The following is a 21174-nucleotide window of genomic DNA, read 5'->3' on the forward strand; positions in this document are numbered from 1 at the left end:
CTGGTCATGGTTATGCAGCAGGATTGAGGTCTTGCTCATGGAGCCATGCTTTGACCTTTTTCCGGAATAGGGGGTACGAAGGGTCCTCTCTTAAAGATAGAGGGAGGGCATTCGCGAGGATAGCTCAGCGGCAAAGTGCTCCCCTTGGAAGCAAGACAACATGGAGCACCACTGGTTTGATTCCCTGGTCCACGCTTAGAAACCTCTGGGTATTAAGCGCGTTATAAATAACCTATCAGGTTGTAGGTCAAATGATCGAATCTAAAGGGTTGACAGGTCAAATGGTCGACACCAAAAGGTCGACAGGTCAAATGATTGAATTTGTTTTTTTTCACATTTTTTTTTCAACCCCCTTTTTTTGCTAAAAAACACTTTTTTTCCCTGCACGAAAACCTAAAAAAATATATATAACTAAAAAAAAATTCGATCATTTGACCTGTCGACCAAATTGTGTCGACCTTTTGACTGTCGACCCTTTGTCTGTCGACCATTTGACTAGACAGCAACCTATCATATCATATCATTCAATTTTTTTGCAGCGAGAACAGGGAAGCTAACCCCGCCTGCTCGTTGCTGCTTGAAACGTGGAATGTTAACAGAGTGTGTTTGGGCTGTTCTAGTAGGCCGAGTTGAGGTGTGGCGTGAGATGGTATTGGATAAGTACATAGGAACCTGGTTAGATAGGCACTTATGGGTGAGGGACAGAGTTTTGAGTGCTATTCTATACATTATTTTGAGCCACCTTATTGTTTGTCTGGAATCAGAGATGTGTTGTTTCCTTAGGATGTTCAAGGCTGTTATAATGGTGTTATTCTGCATAACTTGCAAGAGATCCTGCTGGGGAAAGAAAAAAGAATGATCTACTTAATAGTATCATTCTGGAAAAGATAACAGAAAATGATAGACCAGTGTGGTAATGCAAAAGGACTAATAATGGAAATGCACAGAGAGAGAGAGACATGAATTATTAGTAAGACTGGAATTGCTTGAAATAGAACTGGAATAGTAAAAGCAATTTTTTATGTAAGATGAAAGGTTTGGATTCCAAACCATAACATTTTAATTAAACAAATAAAATAAATAAAAATAACTTTCATTTTGTTGAGGTTCTGTTGTGAGGCGCCAAGACAGAACGCATTACAATAGTTGAGCTTAGAGAGGACTAAGGCTCTTGCTAATGTAATGTGATGAGCTTGCATGTGTAGGCAGAGGAGGAAGTCATAGCGTTGGCTTGTCTTGTTAAAGTTAATGCTGAGTCGATGTAGATTCCTAATGTTTTCACTACATTAGCGACTTTGATTATATTGCTGTCAATATTGAATGAGGTGACTAGCGAGTCCAATTTGTTCAGGTTGGCTGATGAGCCCAGGAGGAGCAGCTCTGTCTTATCGTCATTTAGACAGAGTCTGTGTGTTAAAAAGCAGGTTCCAGGCTTTTTAAGATTAACTTCATGTAAGTTTATTCCAGCTTAATAGTTACAATCCACATTGAGGACATAAAGGACATAGATAGTGGACAGACACCGGCTCCCATCACCCAGGGCCAGCCAGCAGTAACTGTCACTGAATAGAACACTCACCAAGAATATTCTATCATCCACACACAAACATTCCACATGACATAACCAGCTACATCACCAGAGACAGGCACAATACAACACTGTGCTTCGCCATCCAGGCTTGAATAATGAGGTAAATGTCATTGAGAGTCCTACTGTGCACAGTGTAGTCACCAGTGATGGGGATGAGTGTCTGGGTGTCATCAGCGTAGTTGGTGTACGTGACACCCAGATAGTCAAGATCATCAAAAAGTGGCTTAGTGAACACAAACACATTACAGAGGGTAGGAGACACGCAGCACACTTGGGGAACCCCACAGGTAACTAACTGGGGTGGGTGAGGCTGAGGGTGCAAAGACCCTCATGGATCTGTTATTGAGGAAAGACTCAATCCAAGCATTCGCTTGGTCCGAGAAGTGCGCGGCAGCTAAAAGGTGTTTACATCATATTTTAGGATTCACCAAATCAAATGCCGCTGAAAGGTCAAGTAAAAGAAGCAGGGCCATTTTTCTCTTGTTTTACAATGTTTGTATTTGAGTCTTGAGGTCGATTAGTGCAGTTTCTGTCCCATGTCTGGGTCTGAATCCTGATTGTCTCAGGCCTAGTCAATTATTGGCTTCCAGCTACTGCTGTATCTGCAGGTAGGCTGCTCGGTACAATATTTCAAACAAAAATGGAACCGTTGTGATGGGTCTATAGTTTGATGGAATGTTAGGGTCAAAGGATGTCTTTTTTTAAGAGCGAAAGTACCCAGGCATCTTTCAGATTGTTAGGTACTATGCTAGATTTGAAAGAGGCATTGATGACTGAGGTGATGAAGGGGGCTAATTCCTTTGCAGCCTCCTTAATAAGAGTGGCAGGACATGAGTCCCCCAGACAATTTGATGGTTTAAGTTTCAATATGATGGTTTCCACCTCTTTGATGGATAGCGGTGTAAAGTTAAATTGGGTCTGTACGTTCCTGGTCGGAGTGGGTGGGTTCTGGATAGGGTCAGCATTAGTAATTAGAGATTTCTTGGTTTCTATTTTGTTTTGGAGCATGGTGATTTTGTCTCAGGGTGCATTCTGTAAATTAGTACACCACAGGGTGTCTTTGATGCAGATATCAGGGAGTGGGGCTGGTGATTCTAGCTCTTTCAAGATATTGAAGAGTTCCTTAGTGCTGGACTTGGCTTTGGAAATGCGGTCGTTATAATTATCTTTTTTTTGCTTGGATAATGGCTACCTTGTAGTTAAAGGAGGCTGCAATTAAGTTGTCCTTGTTTGCCACAGAAGGGGTGATCTTCCATAATGCTTCAGAGGTTCTTTTCAGTTTCCTGAGAGTTTTGAGGTGTGGAGTGTACCAATTGTTGAAGTGGGCTCGAGGTTTGGATTTGCGTAATTTGAGAGGCGCTAATGTGTTGATCGCCTTGAGGATGGTATCATTGTACAGGTCGACTAGAGCCGTGGGGTCTGAGATTGTCATGGTAGGGTTAATGATCGGTTGAAGTAATGGAATAAGTTTCTCTAAGGTTAGATTGCGTTTATTCCTGGTGATTGTGGCAGGTGCTTGAGTTTGTGAAATGGGTGTCGCGGATTCTTTAATGGCGAACAATATTAGCTGGTGGTCGGTCCATGCGCAAGGAGTATTAGAAAGGATATCGTTGTTGCAGTTTAAGTCAGCTATCCAATCTAGGGTTCTACCTTTATTATGGGTAGGTTCAGATATGCGGTGTGTGAGCCCTAGTTCAGTGAGTATGTCCTTAAGAGTACAAGCTTTCGGGTCTTTGGAATCTTGGAAACCTAGGTTAAAGTCTCGCAAGATAATGACTTGTGAGTTATGTTTCGTATTGGTAGATAGCAAGTGTGCAATATTGTTTTCGAAGGTGGCAGTCGGACCTGGTGGACGGTAGATTAAGTGGATAGTGATGGTGGATGTAGGTGAGGTGGGTAATTTGACAGATAGAAGTTCAGCTGAAGGGAGAGGTAGGTTATTAACATTTCTTAGGCCTAATGAATTTCTTTAAATGAATGCAATGCCTCCTCCTTTGGAGACGTTGGCATTTCTGTCTGTTCAGATTATAGAGTAGTTGTCAGGGATTGCGATGGCGAGAGAGTCAGGTCTCAGTGATAGCAATAAAATCAAGGCTGTGTGATGTCATGAAGTCAGCGATGTCTAACGCATTTGCAGGTACGGATCTAGCATTGATGAGGCCAGCTTTGATAACAGATAGTGTTTTTTTCTGTTTGCCGTGGGGTAGTCCCTGGCTGTGTTCAGATGCAAGGGGTGAGGTTGTTAGGTCTGCTAAGAGGGTTACTGCAGTAGTGTCTTGGGCGACAGGGGCAGAGTGATGTTGTGGGAATCTAGAACTTAGTATATAGTTTCTATATGGTGTAGAGCGTGGAGCGGTAGACAGTGAACTAGATGAACATGCTTGGTGTGGCTGGTCATTGGTATTGTAATGAAGATGGATGGCAAATAGTGGTGCCATGAAGTCGTAGGGAAATACCTTAGTTGAGTGCAGGGCTGAGGGTACTGTATGTTGACCTGGTGGTAGTGTCCTTTGTAGGTAGGAGGATTCATAGTAGAGGCATGGAGGTAAGAATTTTGGTGGTGGTATATGGGGTGTTGGTGGGAGGCTAGATGACATAAACAATCGAATGACTGACACTTTGGATTAGTAGCAGTGTTGCTTAGAAGGGACTGAAAAACTTATAGTGACTGCTCTTCTACCCCATCTTTTCCTCATTTATATCCCCTTTGAAAGGAGGACTGATAAGGTGTTGTTTGTGTGTGAGTTGAGTACCATGGTGAGGATGTAGATCTTTGCCTAAAATGTGACTGTAATGTCCTTGGATACCTCTGGCTTGGAAAGGAGTGGTAGGTATTAAAAACCACATGCAGTATGCATGCTTTATTTGAAATTTGGCAAAATGTTTTAAGAGTTTCATGCTCTTTTTTAGCATTTCCCAAGGCATCATGAACAGCCTTGCCAAATAAAACATAATTTTCTATGGGCTTATTGATTAATGTGTGTTAGGGAGAATGTTCAGTTTCTGTGCTAATTTCCTTTAACCTTAGAGACCCTCATCTCTTTTGCTGGAATTGGGGATCTTTTTGATTTTTAACATCCTAAATGAGTAGTACATTTTGCCACTCAATCATATTTTTTTCTCTGACTAGGATGTTTAACTGATTAATGGAGTCTGGTAAACGTCATATGCATTTGCTTTTTGCATAGTGACACACAGCACCCTCTGTGCAGTGCCACTGAAAAGTCCCTTGGACTACTCTCAATGTTTAAGTACATTTTTTCTTGTGTGAACTACAGTTTCCAAGAATAGAGAGATAGCTTTTATCTTGCTTACCTTTTCCTTTTGTGGGTCCAGCACACACCACCCTATGTGGAGTGCTGGGGGGTAACTCCTTATCCCACTTCGCGTGTAACTATTTGATACACTAACTAACTTAAATGGCTGGTGGCAGTGGTTACTTTTTACTACCTTTTGAGCAGGGCACTAGTAGACTGATTTCTCAGCTGCAGTACAGCACCCATAGCTGACATATTTTTTCCACAATGGCCCCTGTCTTCATTTTTTCACTATTTCTTGTTTGTTTGTTCCTTGGGCTTTTACTCTGTTGCCTAAACTAGATTTGAGTCCTTTGTGTGTTTTGCCTTTGGCGGCCTTCATCCCTTAAACCCACCCAGTCTCCAGTGTGTCTGGGAAGTCAGGAAGAGAGGGAGGAGCCCGAAACTTACTGCCCTTTGTTTGTAGGCATGCCTGGATGAAGCCATTTCCAACTGGGTGGGTGGCTGTCCTAGAGGACGACACCCCTGTGTGATTGATAGCTGTAGGGCTGTGAATAAATGGGATGATTTCGCATAAAAGATGAGGCTTTTGGGACTACAGGCAGAGCCGACCACTGGAACATCATATCTGATGGAGAAGATGAGCAGAGATGCCAACAGCACCTTCCAGGACTGCAGAAGCACTGGTGAAGCGTTGCAGCTGTACTGACCCTGTTTACATTTCGACAGGGAATATCTCTGCAGAATGACTTCCTCCCTTGGGCTGGTGGAACCAGCTAGCCTCGAGACCTGCTTTATTTTGGCTCAACCCCAGACTTGCTACGACTTTCCTAGACTGCATAATCCCAATGCCCGGGGACCCCTGACCATTATCGAGGGCATTGTCTTCCAGAGAACTAATCCAGAGAACTAATCTGGGCAAAACTTTGAGGGCACCTTCAGGCACCCCCAGAATCAGTAATTCTTCATCCAGAGTCCCCTCACCAGAGTCCAGGACCGAGGGACCGAGGCAACTCCAACCGGAGCTATTTGTTTCTCTTTGGTGCTGAGAAAAAGGTGCCAAAATCACAAAGAGCCGCTGAATCATGTGGAATCCATTGCTGCTGAGCACCTCTCTAGAGTGCTGCCACAGACGTCCTGTCTTTCGTCACCACGACCAAGGACCAGGAAAAAGGGTCTGCCTCACTGCATCAGGAATGCATCCAGCTGGAACCTCTTCTTCAATTCTAAGGTGCTGTGGGGTTTGGGGTATAACTAACTTTAACCATTTGTAGTGCTCCCTGGCTTGGGAAGGAGTATGTTAACCCCCGTAGAGTTGACTTCAACTCACATGTGTAGGCCTTCCAGCTTGTGCTCCAGCAAATGGACTCCCCTTGAGCTCCTATGATTTTTCAAAGAACTACTGACATTTTGATAACATTTTTCTAAGAAAAGCTGCATCAGAACTGGAACTGTCCCATTGACTTGGGCTGTCCTGGTTTCCTAAATGCTACTCTTATGAACCATATTGGCTTTGCCAGTGCTTGTTCTCTTACAGGTTTTAATTGTTGACACTATTATTGTTGGCATAAAAGACTGCCTGTATTTGCCTACAGAATTTACAATTGTCCCTACTTGGTATACCACGAGCTGGAGCCTGCACCCAAGGTATAGCCAGAATGGCCTGAGGATCTTGTGTTACCTTGACTATAAAAAATACAGCGGTTGGAAAAAGAACACCTTTGTTGAAAGGATTTATTAGAAATGTGCCCCAAAGTTGTAAGTGTTTCTTGCAACCTTATCCTCTACAGGTATGTTTAGCAGCGTGGCCCGAGTTTCTGGTCTAAAACATGAATTCCTTGGCCATGCATGTCTTTTTATTAGTGTACCTTCTGCCACTATCCTACCAGCAGCGTTTGCGTCATCAAGTGTGTTTTTGATAATGGTGGGTGTGGTTTTATGCCCTCTGTTAATGTTTTCAGTATTGCAGACCTAAGAGGCTCATGGAGGGTGCTAGCAGGTTCCTCTACATGGTCCCATTATGCCCTGTTAAAGCTTGGTATTACTAAGATTAGTTTTTCTGGCAATACGCATTTGGAAAGCAGCTGCCCTTTTCCCCAGGAGGAAATCCTTTTACTCTCCTTATCAGGAGGAGCCTCAGATCTGGCTAATGGAGATCCAGCTCTCTTACGGGTAGTAGTAACTACCAGAGAATCAGGTTTGAGGTGCCATTTGATAAAAAGGGGGATCTGTAGGTGCCGGCTTAAACCACTTCTGGATACATGGGTTAACGACTCTGGTTTAGGGCTGGAGTTAAAAGGGACAATATTAATCTCCTTTTAACAGATTGCAATAACCAATTATATATAACTATTTGTTCCTTCTCATTGAGAATTTCATCATTGAAATCAGTTCCCTCTTCAGACTCATGGGTGTCAATTGCGAAATAATCTCCAGCCTTTTTAAGAAGAACATTGTATAAAATCTGATCATCAATGGGTGGTGAAGCCGTGGGTATGTGTTCCAATGACACATTTGTGCCTTTCAAAGAAAGCATCAAAACTGTCAAATTGGGTGTTGTGTGTTTGTGAGAAACAGTATGCTTCTGTTTGGATGGCTTCGGCATACCATGTTCCGAACCAGACCCCTGCGAGTGTTTTATATGTTCTCCCTTGTTACCAGGTGAATCCTCCATAACAGAGCGGGAGACCTGATGTTTAGAGCTGGGGAAAGGCACTTGGGAATCTTCAGTTTCCCTATCCGACGTCTCCTCTGCGTCACTAAAGAAACCGGGACTGCTCTGTTCAGCCTCATACTCCTCCGAGCCCTAGGGTTATTCTGTCAATGCTTCAGATTACATCGCATAGGCTGCCCAGCATTTTGATCATTGATCCTTGCAGGTCTTTTTCCACTCATTCATTCTTATGGGCTCTGTCTTTTGGAACACTGTTCTCTGTGTTTTACCTTTTCTATGGAGTCTACTTTCCGCCATATCTCTTTAAAGGAATCTGTGTTTTACTTTTGCATCGTACAGCTCCTTATGGGCAGTAGTGCTAGGAACCCTTTGGGTTCTCCTTTGAGATTCTTACCCTATCATTACTACTGTTCTTAAAGATAGCGAGATACTTTGTATCTTTCCTAAAACTTTATATTCTGAGAGATTGGCACACATCACCTCATGTGGAGCGCCAAAGGGATAATTAGTATCCCCTTATCTCTGCTCCTGTGACTTTTTAGTCACATAAGCAACCTTCTAGTTATGGCTGGTGGCAGTGGATGTGTTCTACCAACTATTGTGCTATATTTTTACAGCAGACTGTACAGTCTCGGTTATGCACAATGGATCACCCAAGTACTAACTTGGGGGTGTCTTTATTTTTTCACCATTTCTAGCATGGTTGTTCTTTGTTAGCCCTTCTTCTACCATTCTGGGAGGGGGAGGTCTGTGTGTGTGATTTGCCTTTGGCAGGAAGCCTTTGGTGTCCCCGCCTAGGCTCCAGTCTGTCTGGGCAGGCAGGAAGTGGATGAGGCGTTGTTCACTCCCCTGCTCCTTGTCTGCCAGAGTGCCTGGATGGAACCTGCTCCAATTGGGTGTCTGGTTGTCCTGATTGGACAGCCACCCGCCCCTTTCTGTAAACTTCTGAGAGCGATTGCAGAAGAGTGTGTGCTGAAACTGAATAACAGGTGAAGTTCCTGAGGTGAAAGGCAAGTCAACAACTGGAACTTGAAGTAACCAAAAAAGAAGATGCCCAGAGACACCTGCAGATCCTTTGCAACAGCATGAAGCAACCGCTGCTGTCCTGAATCTGTTTTCTCTGTGACAGAGGAACTCCGAAGAGGATGACTCCTTCCATTTGGCTAATGGAACCAGCCAGCCTAGATAAGAACTACAATCTGAACCATCTTCCGAGGTGCTGTGGTGTTCCAGAGCTGTGGACCGCGAATACCAGGAGACCTCTGACCCACTCCTAGTGCACCATCTTGCCTAGGCCGAATCCGTACAAGTCTTTGCTAAGCTCTAGATGAACCCCCAGAGATACAATCTGACTCATCCAAGTCTCCTCACCAGAGTGCAGAATTCCAGGAATCGAAGAAGATTGACGGGGCAAATGGTGTCCTTTTTTGGTGCTGCAGAAAAGGTGCCAAAAACCGCAGACTGACCAGAGAAGCTGAAGAAATCTGTGCCAGAGGTCCTCACTCCAGACTGCTGCTGAGAGATCCTGTCCATTGTCCTGCCTTTCGTCACCAGACCAAGGAATCCGGAAGTCGGGTCAAGCGCTGCTACATCGAGGAGAATTCAGCCACAAACATTTCTTCTAACCTAAGGTACTGTGTGGAGAAAAGGTATTGTTTAAATTAATCCAAGAAGTTGATCCAGAGTGCTGGAGTGCACGTAGAAGTGTCCAGGGTGTCCACTCTAACCTCTCACCCAAGCTGCCAGCTTGTGTCCCTTTTTCGAGTCCTTTAACAGGGTCTCGACCATTGAGTTATTCTTCTAGTATCCTTACCTAGAGACTAAAAGTATCCACAGGAACTTTTGCTGTTCTGCTGCTTTGTGAGTCTTTGAGCCCTCTCCAAACTGACTTTTACATAGAGTTAGGGAACAGACTTAAAAAGTGTTAACTTGTGTTAAAACTGCCTCTAACACCTTAGCTCTGCTACTTGACTAACCAACTGTTTTCCTTCCAAAAAGACTTTATCTTATGTGGTTTTGCTAACTAAATACAATTACTGTATATCTTTGTCTGTGCGCAAGTGCACGCTATTACCGATAATACGGTACAACTGTCATTAGTGTCAAAGTCTGTAACAATTGTAACTGTGAGCAACTACAAACTGAGTAGTGGCCTTTGTAAAGTATCTACAAGTATTCCTGCGTAAATTGGTTTAATGAAATAAGTATTTGAAAACATTCCTTGTGTAAATATAATAAATATATATTTTAACATACATTTATTGGTGTGTTTCTTTGATCTGCTTTACTAAATAGATTCATTGTACTTAACTACAGCTCACATCTTCCTTTTAAGATAAGCCTGACTACTCTGCCACTTTACCAAGCTTCTATGAGTAGTAGAGAATGATACTAAGAGTTGGGGACCTGTATACTATTGGGATAGTTTTATGAAGTCTTACCTCAAGTGGACTTTAGGAAAGCTCTCCTAACACCCACTACTCTCCATACTGTGTAGGCCGAAGGCTGAAGAGTTGTAGGTCGTCGCTAATTTTCTGGAATGCCTTGACAACTGTAAAGTTGTTGAAATTCAGCAGGTACCGTTGAGCTTGCTCAGCGAAGAAAGCATTTCAAAGTATAATGATCTATATTAATAGTTAACTTTAAATGCTCGATCATGAGCAACGAACTCCTAACAAGCAGAACTATGTGAAATGCGGCCAACCCGATGGCAGAAAAAAACAATCTGAGGACCTCGATGCGTGAAGGATCATGAGTAAAGTACACGTCACAGTGACGCATGAAGGATAATGGGTAAAATACACGTCACAGTAGGGATAGTATTACAAACACAACCGTCAACGTCACGTTTCAAAATTTAAAATAAATAATGTAATACTCTGCACCAACCACTAGATATTGGCCTCTGCAAAGCATGTGATTCCAAGCCATTTCACAAGCCTCAGAATATAAATCCGCTCTTCCCTCTTTTCGAATTTGTTTACATGTTAGCTGCTTGATGATGAAGTGTGGCATTACTTATTTTAAAGTGAATACTGAAGTGCACTATGTGGAATCGTAGGTGGGGAAGTGGGGACTATAAATACTTTAGAATGTATCATAAAGACCATCTAGGGCCTGATTTACAAAGCGTTTTTCAATGGGAGTGTGCCAAAGTAAAACGCTTTTGTAAATCAGGCCCCTAGACTTTAAGTAAGAAAGAAAAGTACAGATATTTCCTCCCACTGCGTGGCAAATCGGCCAAGAGGTGATGTTAGAGGGGGAGGTGGTGAGGGGGGTGTAACCCCCAGTCTTTTGGTTGTAGCCCTGGATAGAAGCTCAGGGGCTACAACCAAAAGGCTAGCTAGTCCTGAGTTCGGACAGTCCCAACATTAGCATAGCCCTGGAACTTTTCCAGACCTAGCAGCACCCCTGAATGGGCCCATTTCATTGTTAGTGGGATTTCCCACAATGCACTGCACATGTTGATAAAAAGTACTTTATGGGACTTAAACTGAGTCCTGTTTTGCTGATTCTGATACAAAAGTGGTAAAGTATGAGCCAACACCTTTTCTTTTAAATAGGACGGAAATTACAAAAACTTGCATTCTAATCCATAGATTGTTACATGATGGTTTAACATTAGGGCATTGCCATTGTGTATTATTCCACTCTGGCTATTCACATCAATATTATTTGTTAAAACAGTCATTAAGAAAACTCAAAATTGTTAAAAGCTATTAGGTTCTAAGTTAAATTGGGCAATACTATCGGGACACTACTTGGATGGCAATGCAAGTCGTGAGCTATTTTTATTTTGGGTCCAAAATGACTATACTACTTGTTGCAAATTTGCCACAAATATGTTTGTATCTAATAAAATGGGAACAGGAACCTCTGTGCTATAAATAAGACGTCTGCATCACTTGCGAACAAAACAGTAGTAATCTTGTGATCCATATTTCTGACAGCAAAGTCCAATTTGAATTTAGGCAGATTACTGCACATTTTACAATAGCATGTTTTTGTGCTAGAAATGACAGTACTATTAAGAAACGTCTAGTATGGTCCTATTTCAGAATGTAAGAAAATGTATAAATCGGGTTGAAAGCTTTTCGATAAAGTGATTTATTATCTCCATCGTAACATCATTTGTTGTTGTTTTTCTGCTTGCAACCTTCAAATGACACCAAAATTAATTAGGGTCCCCTCCCAGTTGTTCAGATTATGTTAGTTTCTCAGCACTATTATTCATTTTTGTAGGTAGATAGGAACACATATTATGAGCAAAACCCAGCATGATGTAAGAATAAACGTAAACACTTTTTGGTGTCTATTAAGGCATAACCTTTGCCAATCTGTGCAATAAAGTGTGAATGAAATTCAGTAGGTGCATTATATATATCGTAATCACAAATGGCTATCGCCTTTAAAGGAGTCGCATAGATGCACGTCTTCTTTTACCTTATAATGGGCTCAGCATGCGCAATAGAGTTAATCATTTAATACAATGTACTTGAATTGATGAGAATTGGCAAAGAAGCTGAAGTTATGAAACAAAGAATCTCGGTTTCCAAGCCGGCTTCTGAAATTATGCACAAACAAGGCCACCCTGTCTGCACCTTATAATGTCTGTAACAGCTTACGCAAATGTGTTTTCTGTAAAACTAACCTGAGTTTATGTTTTCTTTTGCAGTGATGGTTCTAACCAAGGATTGCCCTGTGTGTTTGTACATATAATATTTATTTTTATACAGTGTTCTTTTTTAAAAAAATACTGAGATATATGCATTTTTTACAATTTATAAAAACAAAGTTGCATATTTTTTGTACATAAGATACTAAAGTATCCCTTGTTTAAATGCTTTTTTGTATAAATTTACATCTGTGCTTTGCTAATTTTTGTTGCAGAATTCAGCTGTAATAATTGCATGATATTTGTGCACACTATTACGTATTGGAGCAGTTTGATTAATGATTGCATCCCAATGCCAAAAGGAACAGTTTAGCACAGAGTTGCTAAACTGTTTCATGAGCTCACTACATGTGATGGTCCATGCCATTTGTTACGCCAGGAGAACTTTCAGCCACTGTCACAATGCATACTGTACATAGTAATAAAAATTCTATGCAGAAACGGTTTCATTGAGTTACAATGTTTAAATTGGATATCCTGTAAAATAAGACTTTGTCTAATCGAAAACTTGCATTGCCCTTCCATTTTACCATCTCGTTGAGTCCTGCTTCCTTAAACTTTATCCTTGTTTCTGCACTGCAACCTTTATTTTTCATACCAATCAACATCATTGTCTGACATTTACACGATATCATCAACTGAGAAATCGGTTTAGAAAGTAATTGGATAAAAAGAAACTCGTATCCAGATCCTTTGCTGATTGAAAGGCAAATGCATACTCAAAGGCCAACGTGAAATCAGTAACTTTATTCTCTTCATTCATATCCTTTTTTAGGTAACTAATATGGTGACTGGAATGTGAAATGAAGCTATGGCTTCCCTACTGAAATGACAAAGTTAGATGTAGTGGTGCACTCATATGTCTTTAAATAATGATGTTTCCTATAAACAATACTTATTTCCATTGATACATTCCCGGTGCTCCCTAGTAGAACTGTACTACCAGATCTGATTACTATGGAAGAAAAAAGGTACCTCGTACTAGACGGGATACAACTACAGGCACACACAACATAACTAACAAGTTATAAGCATCAATTAACAGAATTCTCTGAGGCACAACTTATATGTATTTCTTTATATGATGTTTTGTTTGTTTTAAGTGTAAAGTATTCATACCAAGCAGTACATTCATTTATAAAAATATGTATACTCATTTGCTTTGAGGTCACATGGAAATAAAATTCTTAACATCAAGAAATATCATTGGATAAACAATTAGAACATCATTTTTGTTTGTTTTCACAGTCTAACTAGTGTTCACAATATTTCCCTTTTTCCACACACATTATCCTAATAATCTAATAGGTTGATGAGTGTTGTATTCCTATCCTTTACTACGCATTATGGGCGTCAATTCCCCCTTCTTCAGGTAAGAATTATCCGTATATTAGAGTTCTGTAAGTTTAAACAAAAAAGTAATACATTTAAGTTCTATATATCAAATCTAATTCGTGTAGGTTTCAAAAGAACTGTCAATAAGTAAGCAACAAATCTGCACTAACCTGTGGCTGGGTTTGGCCACTGATTACTCCCTTCCTCTATTTCATTCGAGGAATCTGCAAAGAGATATATTCTAATTACAGACGTGATATTTCAGTTAGCCTCTACAAAATGGAGTTTGTGTGGGATCAGTTTCAAAAATCTGCACGGTGTCCCACTGCAAACACCTACTACTCAGGTTGTTCCTAACTTCACTAATTTTTAACTAGGTGTACTCAATTGTTTTAATCGTTGGGACTGAATTGGTATGGGATGTGGCAGTTCTTCACTGAGCAGTCTGAGAAAATGTGTCTGTAATGAGATTCGTAGGTCTCATATTAATAAGCAATCAAAATTATTAATGTACTCTGGTTAATTCTAACACTTGTGTGATCATACCTGTTTAGTTTCGGTGATAATTCAGAAATACAGTTGAGAGAAAATCATAGTTGAGCACTTCATATATCTTTCCTGCTTCTAAGTGCTGCAATACCAGGTGCTATTGTTACCCAATGCAATGGTACTCGGTTTATCCACCTCTGGTGGATGTACAGCTCATTCAGCCATGCTGGGATTCGAACGTGCGTACTGCAGGCTGCCGCCAATCAGGGGCAAGTACTTACCTTCTGAGCCACCCGAAAGAGCAGAATCAGAAAACCAAGGAAGTTTTAAAGTAAAGAGACTGTTGATTGCCCCTGTACTCTTACATTTTTCTTGCATACTAATTTGCCATTGGAATAATGCAAACGCTGCACACTATAATTTTCACAGCCCTTATTTTCTGAGAAAAGGCAACCACACCATCCCTCTAAATATAGAACAGTATTTGTAGGCCTTCTCCTTGCCCCAAAATTATTTTCACCTTACGTCTCACACAAACACTTGCGCACCACGGCAGTTATATATACCGTCACTATACAACATCAGTCGAAAAGAAAGAGCACCGACGAGCGTGGAACGAGGGTTCTAAAACTGTGACGTGAAAGAGTAGGGTCTAGAAAATTGAGATTCAGGAGAAGTAATTTGAGTATTACTTCTTGGACACTCTTTTCCCTTGTAATAAGCCTTGCTTTAGGAGTTAATATCAAGCAGTAACAATCATTGACCAGGCCTTTGTTAGGCAAGATTGTATGCAGTACTCTGTGGGAGACTGCACCAGCCTTGTCCTCTTGGCAATAGTTAACCCAACCTTTGGTATAAGCATGTCCTACACAAGTTGGTAGAGTGACTGAGCAGCCAGGCTTATCTCAAGAGAGGTCAATGTGAGCTGTAGGGCTGAAACATAGAGTTTTTACAGTGACAGGTATTCAAATAAACACTTACACGCAAGGTTTCTTGATTACACTTTATTTATTAATTTAACAGTCAGTTCAATAAGCCTTCTTTAGGAGGGAACAAATATGTAGCACTTTAAAATATACTTAAAAAATACACACTCTCAGTTTCAGTAAATCAGTAGATACCCATTGGGGATGGCACACATACACTTCCCACACCCTGAGGTGATTGAAATAACTAGGACACTGTGGACATTGATATATCACTAGTACATTTAGAGCAATACTGAGTTTGGTGTCAAAAGGAAACGTTGGGAGAATAAAACAATGCTTAACAAATATTCTTAAGCAGGTAAGTACTTTTGACCCCCTCCTGTCCCAATGCAATGTAGATTAACCCTTTCACAGCTACACAAGTTATAGAATGTGTGACATTTTGGAGGGATAGTTAAAGTACAAAGTCAGAGGTTAGAAGAGTCTTTCAGTGAGCCTGGGCAGCCAATGTCAATTGAGCAAAAGCCTAGGGGAGCTGAAGCGCTTCTTGAAGGTAAGTAAAGGGTCTTGCACAATGTTTAAGTAATCTTTGTAGAAAATGAAATCTCTGTTGGGCCACAAGCTGGAAGGCTTGTGAGGGGCAAAGCTGTAAGCAACTCTGCAATAGGCAACCAAAGCACGTATCAACTGAGAGTTAGCAAAGCAACACGACAAGAGGTAAGTACCCCTTAGTTTATAGTACCTTAGGTCTGAAGAAATTGATTCCAGCTGGCTTCTGTTCCAGGTGTTGTATGGCAGATCGTGTTGTTCCTGGTCCTCAGTGGTGGGAAAAAGGGGGATGATGACTGGGGACTCCTGCACTACGGTTTGAAGGTTGGCGGCAGCAATTGGCAAACTTCAGATCAGCGGCACTTCGCGGTTTCAGCTTCTCGCGAATAGCATCACCGCAGTTCTCGGATACCTTATGGGCTTTCCTAGCATCTGGTGTCCAGCAATCTGTTGTGGTGGCTCAGGCTTGGTCAGTCCTGCTTCATGGGAGTCCAGAGGATCTTCCTGGAGCTCGGGTCCAACTTAAAGACGACACACTCAATTCTGGTGTCCATCTCCCTGGTAATCGGTTCCTGCAGCAGCAATGGAAGTACAGCCAGCTCCGAGAGGATTTCCAGATGAGTTCGTCTTGGGGTTGACTCATCCCACCAACCCAAGGGGAGAAATCGTCCTTTGCAGGGCCTCTCTAGTTGAGGCATATTCGGAGCTTCAGCAGGGCTTCACCGGGCAAACCAACGGTCCAGGAGTTGCAGCAAGTGTCTCTTCCAAGTTCTTCTTCGGATTCCTTCATCCAGTGGTCGAATCTGCCTTCGAAGCAAAAGACCACGCCTTTTATGCAAGTTTCTCCCATTCATTTGCAGCCTAGCAGTCACTCACACAGCAGGGTGGCTGTCCTCCAAGGACAGCCAGCCTGCCAATCACCTTTGGGTGCATTCCTGTAACCAAGGGGATTAACCACAGGGCGTTTTGGGCACCTCCCACACTTCCTGACCTGCCAAACACGCTGGAGCCAGAGGGGGAATCCCCCCAAAGACAAAATGAACAAAGGGACCAAACCTGGTTTGGCACACAGCGTAAATCTCAAGAAGGACCTTTCCAACAAGAAATGTCAAAAAAAGAAGACTGGAGCCATTCTGACAAAATGGGCACCCATGGGTGCTTTACTGCAGCTGCAATGGCAGCCCCCGGTAGAAACACACAATGGTTGGAAAAGTAAACCACTGCCAGCAGCCATTCAGTGTAGAAAGGGTAACATCAAAACTGTTACATGAGAAACTAGACAAAGGGGATACTAAGTGGGGGGGCGTGGCTTGGGCAGCCATGGAGTAGGACGTGCTTCCTGAGCAGCTCCGGAGGATCCGACATATGATCCGTGAAAACTACCTACAAAAACGCGCTACTGGTTCCAGGATTGACTATACATGCATGAGAACGTGTGTTCTGCTCATTGTATAAAGACCGAATTAATCATGTGTGGAATTCTGGAGGAATTGCTCGGCGAATGATGGCGGCTGCTCGGTCCATAGTCACACAAGATGGCCGACAACAAAGGAAACGAAACTGAAGCACCCGAAGCAGCAGAATAGAGACGGCAGCCGCGGGGAAAGGATGATGATGGCGAATTGGAGACGGAGCGAAACCCCTGTGGCGGTAAGCCTTGTGTCACGATGGCTTGCGTGCTGACCCGGAAGGCAAGAGCCCGGGGGCAGCGGGGGTGCGAACAGATAGGCCACGCCACGACAGACATAGGAAGCGCTCGCTCGGCATCGATGAGCAGAAATCCGCGGTGAGAGGCGGCGGACGGTGCGACTGCTTGAAGAGTACTACAACAGCTGATAAGGGTGGAAAAGACGGTTGGGGAGGCACGCGGATGCTGAATCGAGATAGTGAGGCCCAACGGAGGCCGCCGAATGTCTGCGCGAGGGGCCATGAGCAAGAACAAGAATAAACAATCCACAATGGATATTTCTGCCAAAACGCAACATTCTCCTGAGGCCATCGCACCCAAAGGCTCGATGGTACCAGCGGAGGGCACCACAGTGGCTGATAACCATCAGATTTTAGAGGCCATCACGGAGCTGAAAGACTCTTGGGGGGTTGCGATGTCAGACCTGCGCACTTCCCTGGAGGCTAAAATAGACGCAGTGGGCATAGAAGTCTCCCTGCTGAGGCAAGATGTCAGGGGGCTGGCGGAACGAACAAGCAGCCTGGAAGGTGCGGTGAAAACTAACACGGACACCAGCACTAACAACGCAAAGGAGATCCATGTACTCAAACAACAGGTAGCTAACTTGGAGTCTCGAGCAGAGGAAGCAGAAGGGAGAGCGAGGAGGAACAATATTCGCGTGGTGGGCTTGCCGGAGGGTGAGGAGGGACAGGACCCGACAGACTATGTCGAGAACCTACTCCTACAAGGAATTGGGGCTGAAAAACTGTCGCAGGCATTCGCAGTGGAGCGTGCACATAGAGCCCTTAGGAGGAAGCCGAGACCAGGGGCCCCTCCCCGGGCAATAATCGCCAAAATATTGAACTACAAAGACCGCGAGAAAATACTGGAGTACTTCCAAAAAGGTGGAACAATCAAAAGGGCCTCAAGCAGCATCACGGCGTATCCGGACTACACTATGTTGGTCCAGAGGCCACGTTACAGCTATATGGCAATCAAAAGAAGGCTGCGTGCGGCTGGGATAAAATATATGCTTCTGTACCCCGCGAAATTGAATGTGGTGCACAAGAGCAAAATGTATTTTTTTGACACTCCGGAAGAAGCAACGACGTGGCTGGATCTGCAGGGCTGCCTGGAACAAGACACGGAAGAGACCCAAGAGGGACGCGATAAGTGACTGGGATACGGTATGCATACTGTTAAGGCATCGAGTGAGCACCCCAGGGGTGCTTAGATGAAGATTAAGAACAGTGGGCGCAGCTGTAGGCGGCTGATATTTTGATAAAATACCGCTGATTGTAACGGACTTGAAGGACTGGAATATAGTAGCGTGTACATATATGCAAATTGTATAGCAATGTGTAGTCAACCTGATGTGACATAGGAGCGGCAGGGTGAAAGCACCCTACCCCCCGAATTATAGTTGTAGTAGTAGTAGGTTGTCCACTAGGGTGGCCTCACCCTGCGGAGCTTCGAGTACAGGCGAGAGCCAGAAAGAGCTAGATGCGGGGGAGCCTGAGATCCAGGGATGGAGCTGGGCAACAGTTGGGGGGTGTGATGTTGGGGAAGGGACGGGAGGCAGGAGGGAGGGGGAACGGGAAGTTTGGTGTGTTTTTGGTTAAAGGGAATTTAGAATGGGATGCGAGCCTATACAGATTGGATTGGAATTCAAAGTCAGACTGCACCTGGGGGAGGAGGAAAGGAACTAGTAGAGGCCATGGGGGACCTTAAGATACTTACATGGAACGTGTGGGGGCTCAAGAGCTACTTAAAAAGGAACAAAGTTATGTTGTACCTGCGCAGGCAGAAAATAGATATTGCATTGCTGCAGCAAACCCACCTTACGCGAGAGAGGATGGACACGATCGCTGGGAAGTGGAAAGGGGTGTTGGTGGGCTCATCGTACTCTGCTTATGCAAGAGGAGTGCTTATTTGGGTGGCGCCACATGTCCCTTTTCAGCGATTGCAAGTGGTGGCTGAGACAGACGGGAGGATGGTTATGCTGAGGGGACTGGTGGAGAACAGGGAGATAAGCATTGTTAACACGTATGCCCCGAACCAGAACACAGCGGTGTACATTAGAACATTGAGTGCGAATTTGAGCGTATGCGTAGGAAGGGCAGTGATCTGGGGAGGGGACTTCAACTGCGTATTGAACCCCAGGGTGGATTGATCGGATGGGAAGATGGATAGACCGGCCCCTGCAGCCAGGGCGTTACAGACATTGCTGGATGACTTTGGTTTGGAGGATGCATGGAGAGTGAGGCACCCCCAGGAAAGGCAATATTCACATTATTCTGCCCCACAGCAGTTATCAACGAGGTTGGATTATGTCTTCACATCACCCGAAATGATAGCGGAGATCGCACAAATAGAGTACAAGGCCAGGGTCCTTTCGGACCACTCGCCCCTGATTCTCGCATGGCAATGCAGCCCCCAGAGAGCGAGGATCCCGACATGGCGCCTACGAGCAGAGGCGTTGCGAGACCCCTTTTTTAGGAAGGACTTGAGGGAGGCGATTGTAAATAATTTTGAAACAAATACGGGGAGCGTGGGTTCCGCGGGAACACTATGGGAGGCCTTTAAAGTTGTCATGAGGGGGGTAGCCATAGCGAAATCCAAGGGCCTACAAGGTGGGGTTTTGGCTGAACTGCAGGAGACGTAAGAAAAATTAGAAGAGGCCTTAAGGGGCGGAGACGATACAGCAGAGAAGCTAGAATTGACACTTAGGCTACAGCAAAAATGTGCGGAATATTGGGAGAGATTGTGTAACCTTAATCATAAAAAATACGTAGAGAGACAGCATGCGGGAGGTGATAAACCGGGGAGACATTTGGCGTGGTTATATAAGAGTGAGACCACCAGAGTCACAATCAGGACTATAGAGAGAAGACGGTAGCATAGAGGACACCCAGGAGGGAGCTAATCAAGCGTTTGTGGATTATTATAAGGTATTATACGAAGATGACGGGGAAAGTAGTCGCGCTATGATGGAAGAAACGCTTGGGCATATGGGGTTGCCCAAGATAAGCTAGGAGGAGAGAGAGGAACTAGATACCCCGATCACCTTGGAAGAACTAGGGGAGGTGGTGAGGCAGCTGCCTACTAGTAAAACCCCAGGGACAGATGCACTCCCAAGTGAGTTTTACAAAGTATACACGGAAGAGGTCCTCCCCCCACTGTTAGAGATGTTAAACGAAGCGTTCGAGACGGGACGCTTACCGGAGTCACTGAGAGAGGCTGTCATAATACCTCTCCCCAAACCTAACAAACCTGGGCAAATCTGTGGTTCCTATAGACCCTTGTCAATGCTGAATGAAGACGGCAAGATATTAACTGCTGTCTTAGCAAATAGACTGAAGAAGGTTATTGGCAAATTAATACACCTGGATCAAACGGGCTATGTCCCTCATAGAAACATTACCAATAATCATAGGCGTCTCCAGAGAATCATTGAGTTTGGCAGAGAAAGAGATGAGGAAATGGCACTTGTGTCTTTGGATGCAATCAAGGCCTTTGACTCTGTTAAATGGCCATGGCTGCTTGCGGCCCTAGAGCACTACGGGTTAGGGCCTGGATATGTAAGGTGGGCGAAAATGTTACATAGCGAACCGCTGGCTAGAGTTAGGACAGGATCTGTGATATCGGAAAGGTGGCAGCTCAGCAGGGGTACTAGACAGGGATGCCCGTGGTCTCCAATGCTCTACTTACTGGCCCTGGAACCTCTAGCAATATATCTGAGGCAGCAATATGACACCATAGGCATTGAGGTGAAAGGGGAGCGGCATCTGATCTCCCTATATTCAGATGACATGCTGCTGTACTTGCGATTCCCAGAAGAAAATCTCCAGTACATCCTAGAAGTGCTGGAGAGATACGCTGTGCTGTCCTTATAGCAGTGAACCCTCCGAAGTCCAGCTTGTTCCCATTAGGGGGGTACATGGGGATTCCAGCGGAGCGGCTACCTGTATTGCAAGTGCTGTGGGCGGTTAGCACATTTCGGTACCTG

The 21174-nt window shown here is 43.9% G+C and overlaps 1 protein-coding gene across 4 annotated transcripts in view; it reads left to right on the forward strand.

Annotated features, from left to right (window-relative positions):
* Positions 1 to 21174, forward strand: part of LOC138472494 (collagen alpha-1(XIII) chain-like) — a 393813-nt gene that overhangs the window by 330235 nt on the left and 42404 nt on the right. Inside the window, exon 36 of one of the 4 annotated variants that reach the window (XM_069610704.1) lies at positions 12198 to 12643. The exons of the other annotated variants lie outside the window; for them this stretch is intronic. Coding sequence (XP_069466805.1) covers positions 12198 to 12200 — 3 coding nt within the window. The 3' untranslated portion in view covers positions 12201 to 12643. Of the gene's footprint in view, positions 1 to 12197; positions 12644 to 21174 lie in introns of those variants that run through there. 4 annotated transcript variants of the gene reach the window in all.

This window comes from Ambystoma mexicanum, chromosome 8 (genome assembly GCF_040938575.1).
Source record: "Ambystoma mexicanum isolate Mex_15411 chromosome 8, UKY_AmexF1_1, whole genome shotgun sequence".
In the NCBI taxonomy this organism is placed as follows: domain Eukaryota; kingdom Metazoa; phylum Chordata; class Amphibia; order Caudata; family Ambystomatidae; genus Ambystoma; species Ambystoma mexicanum.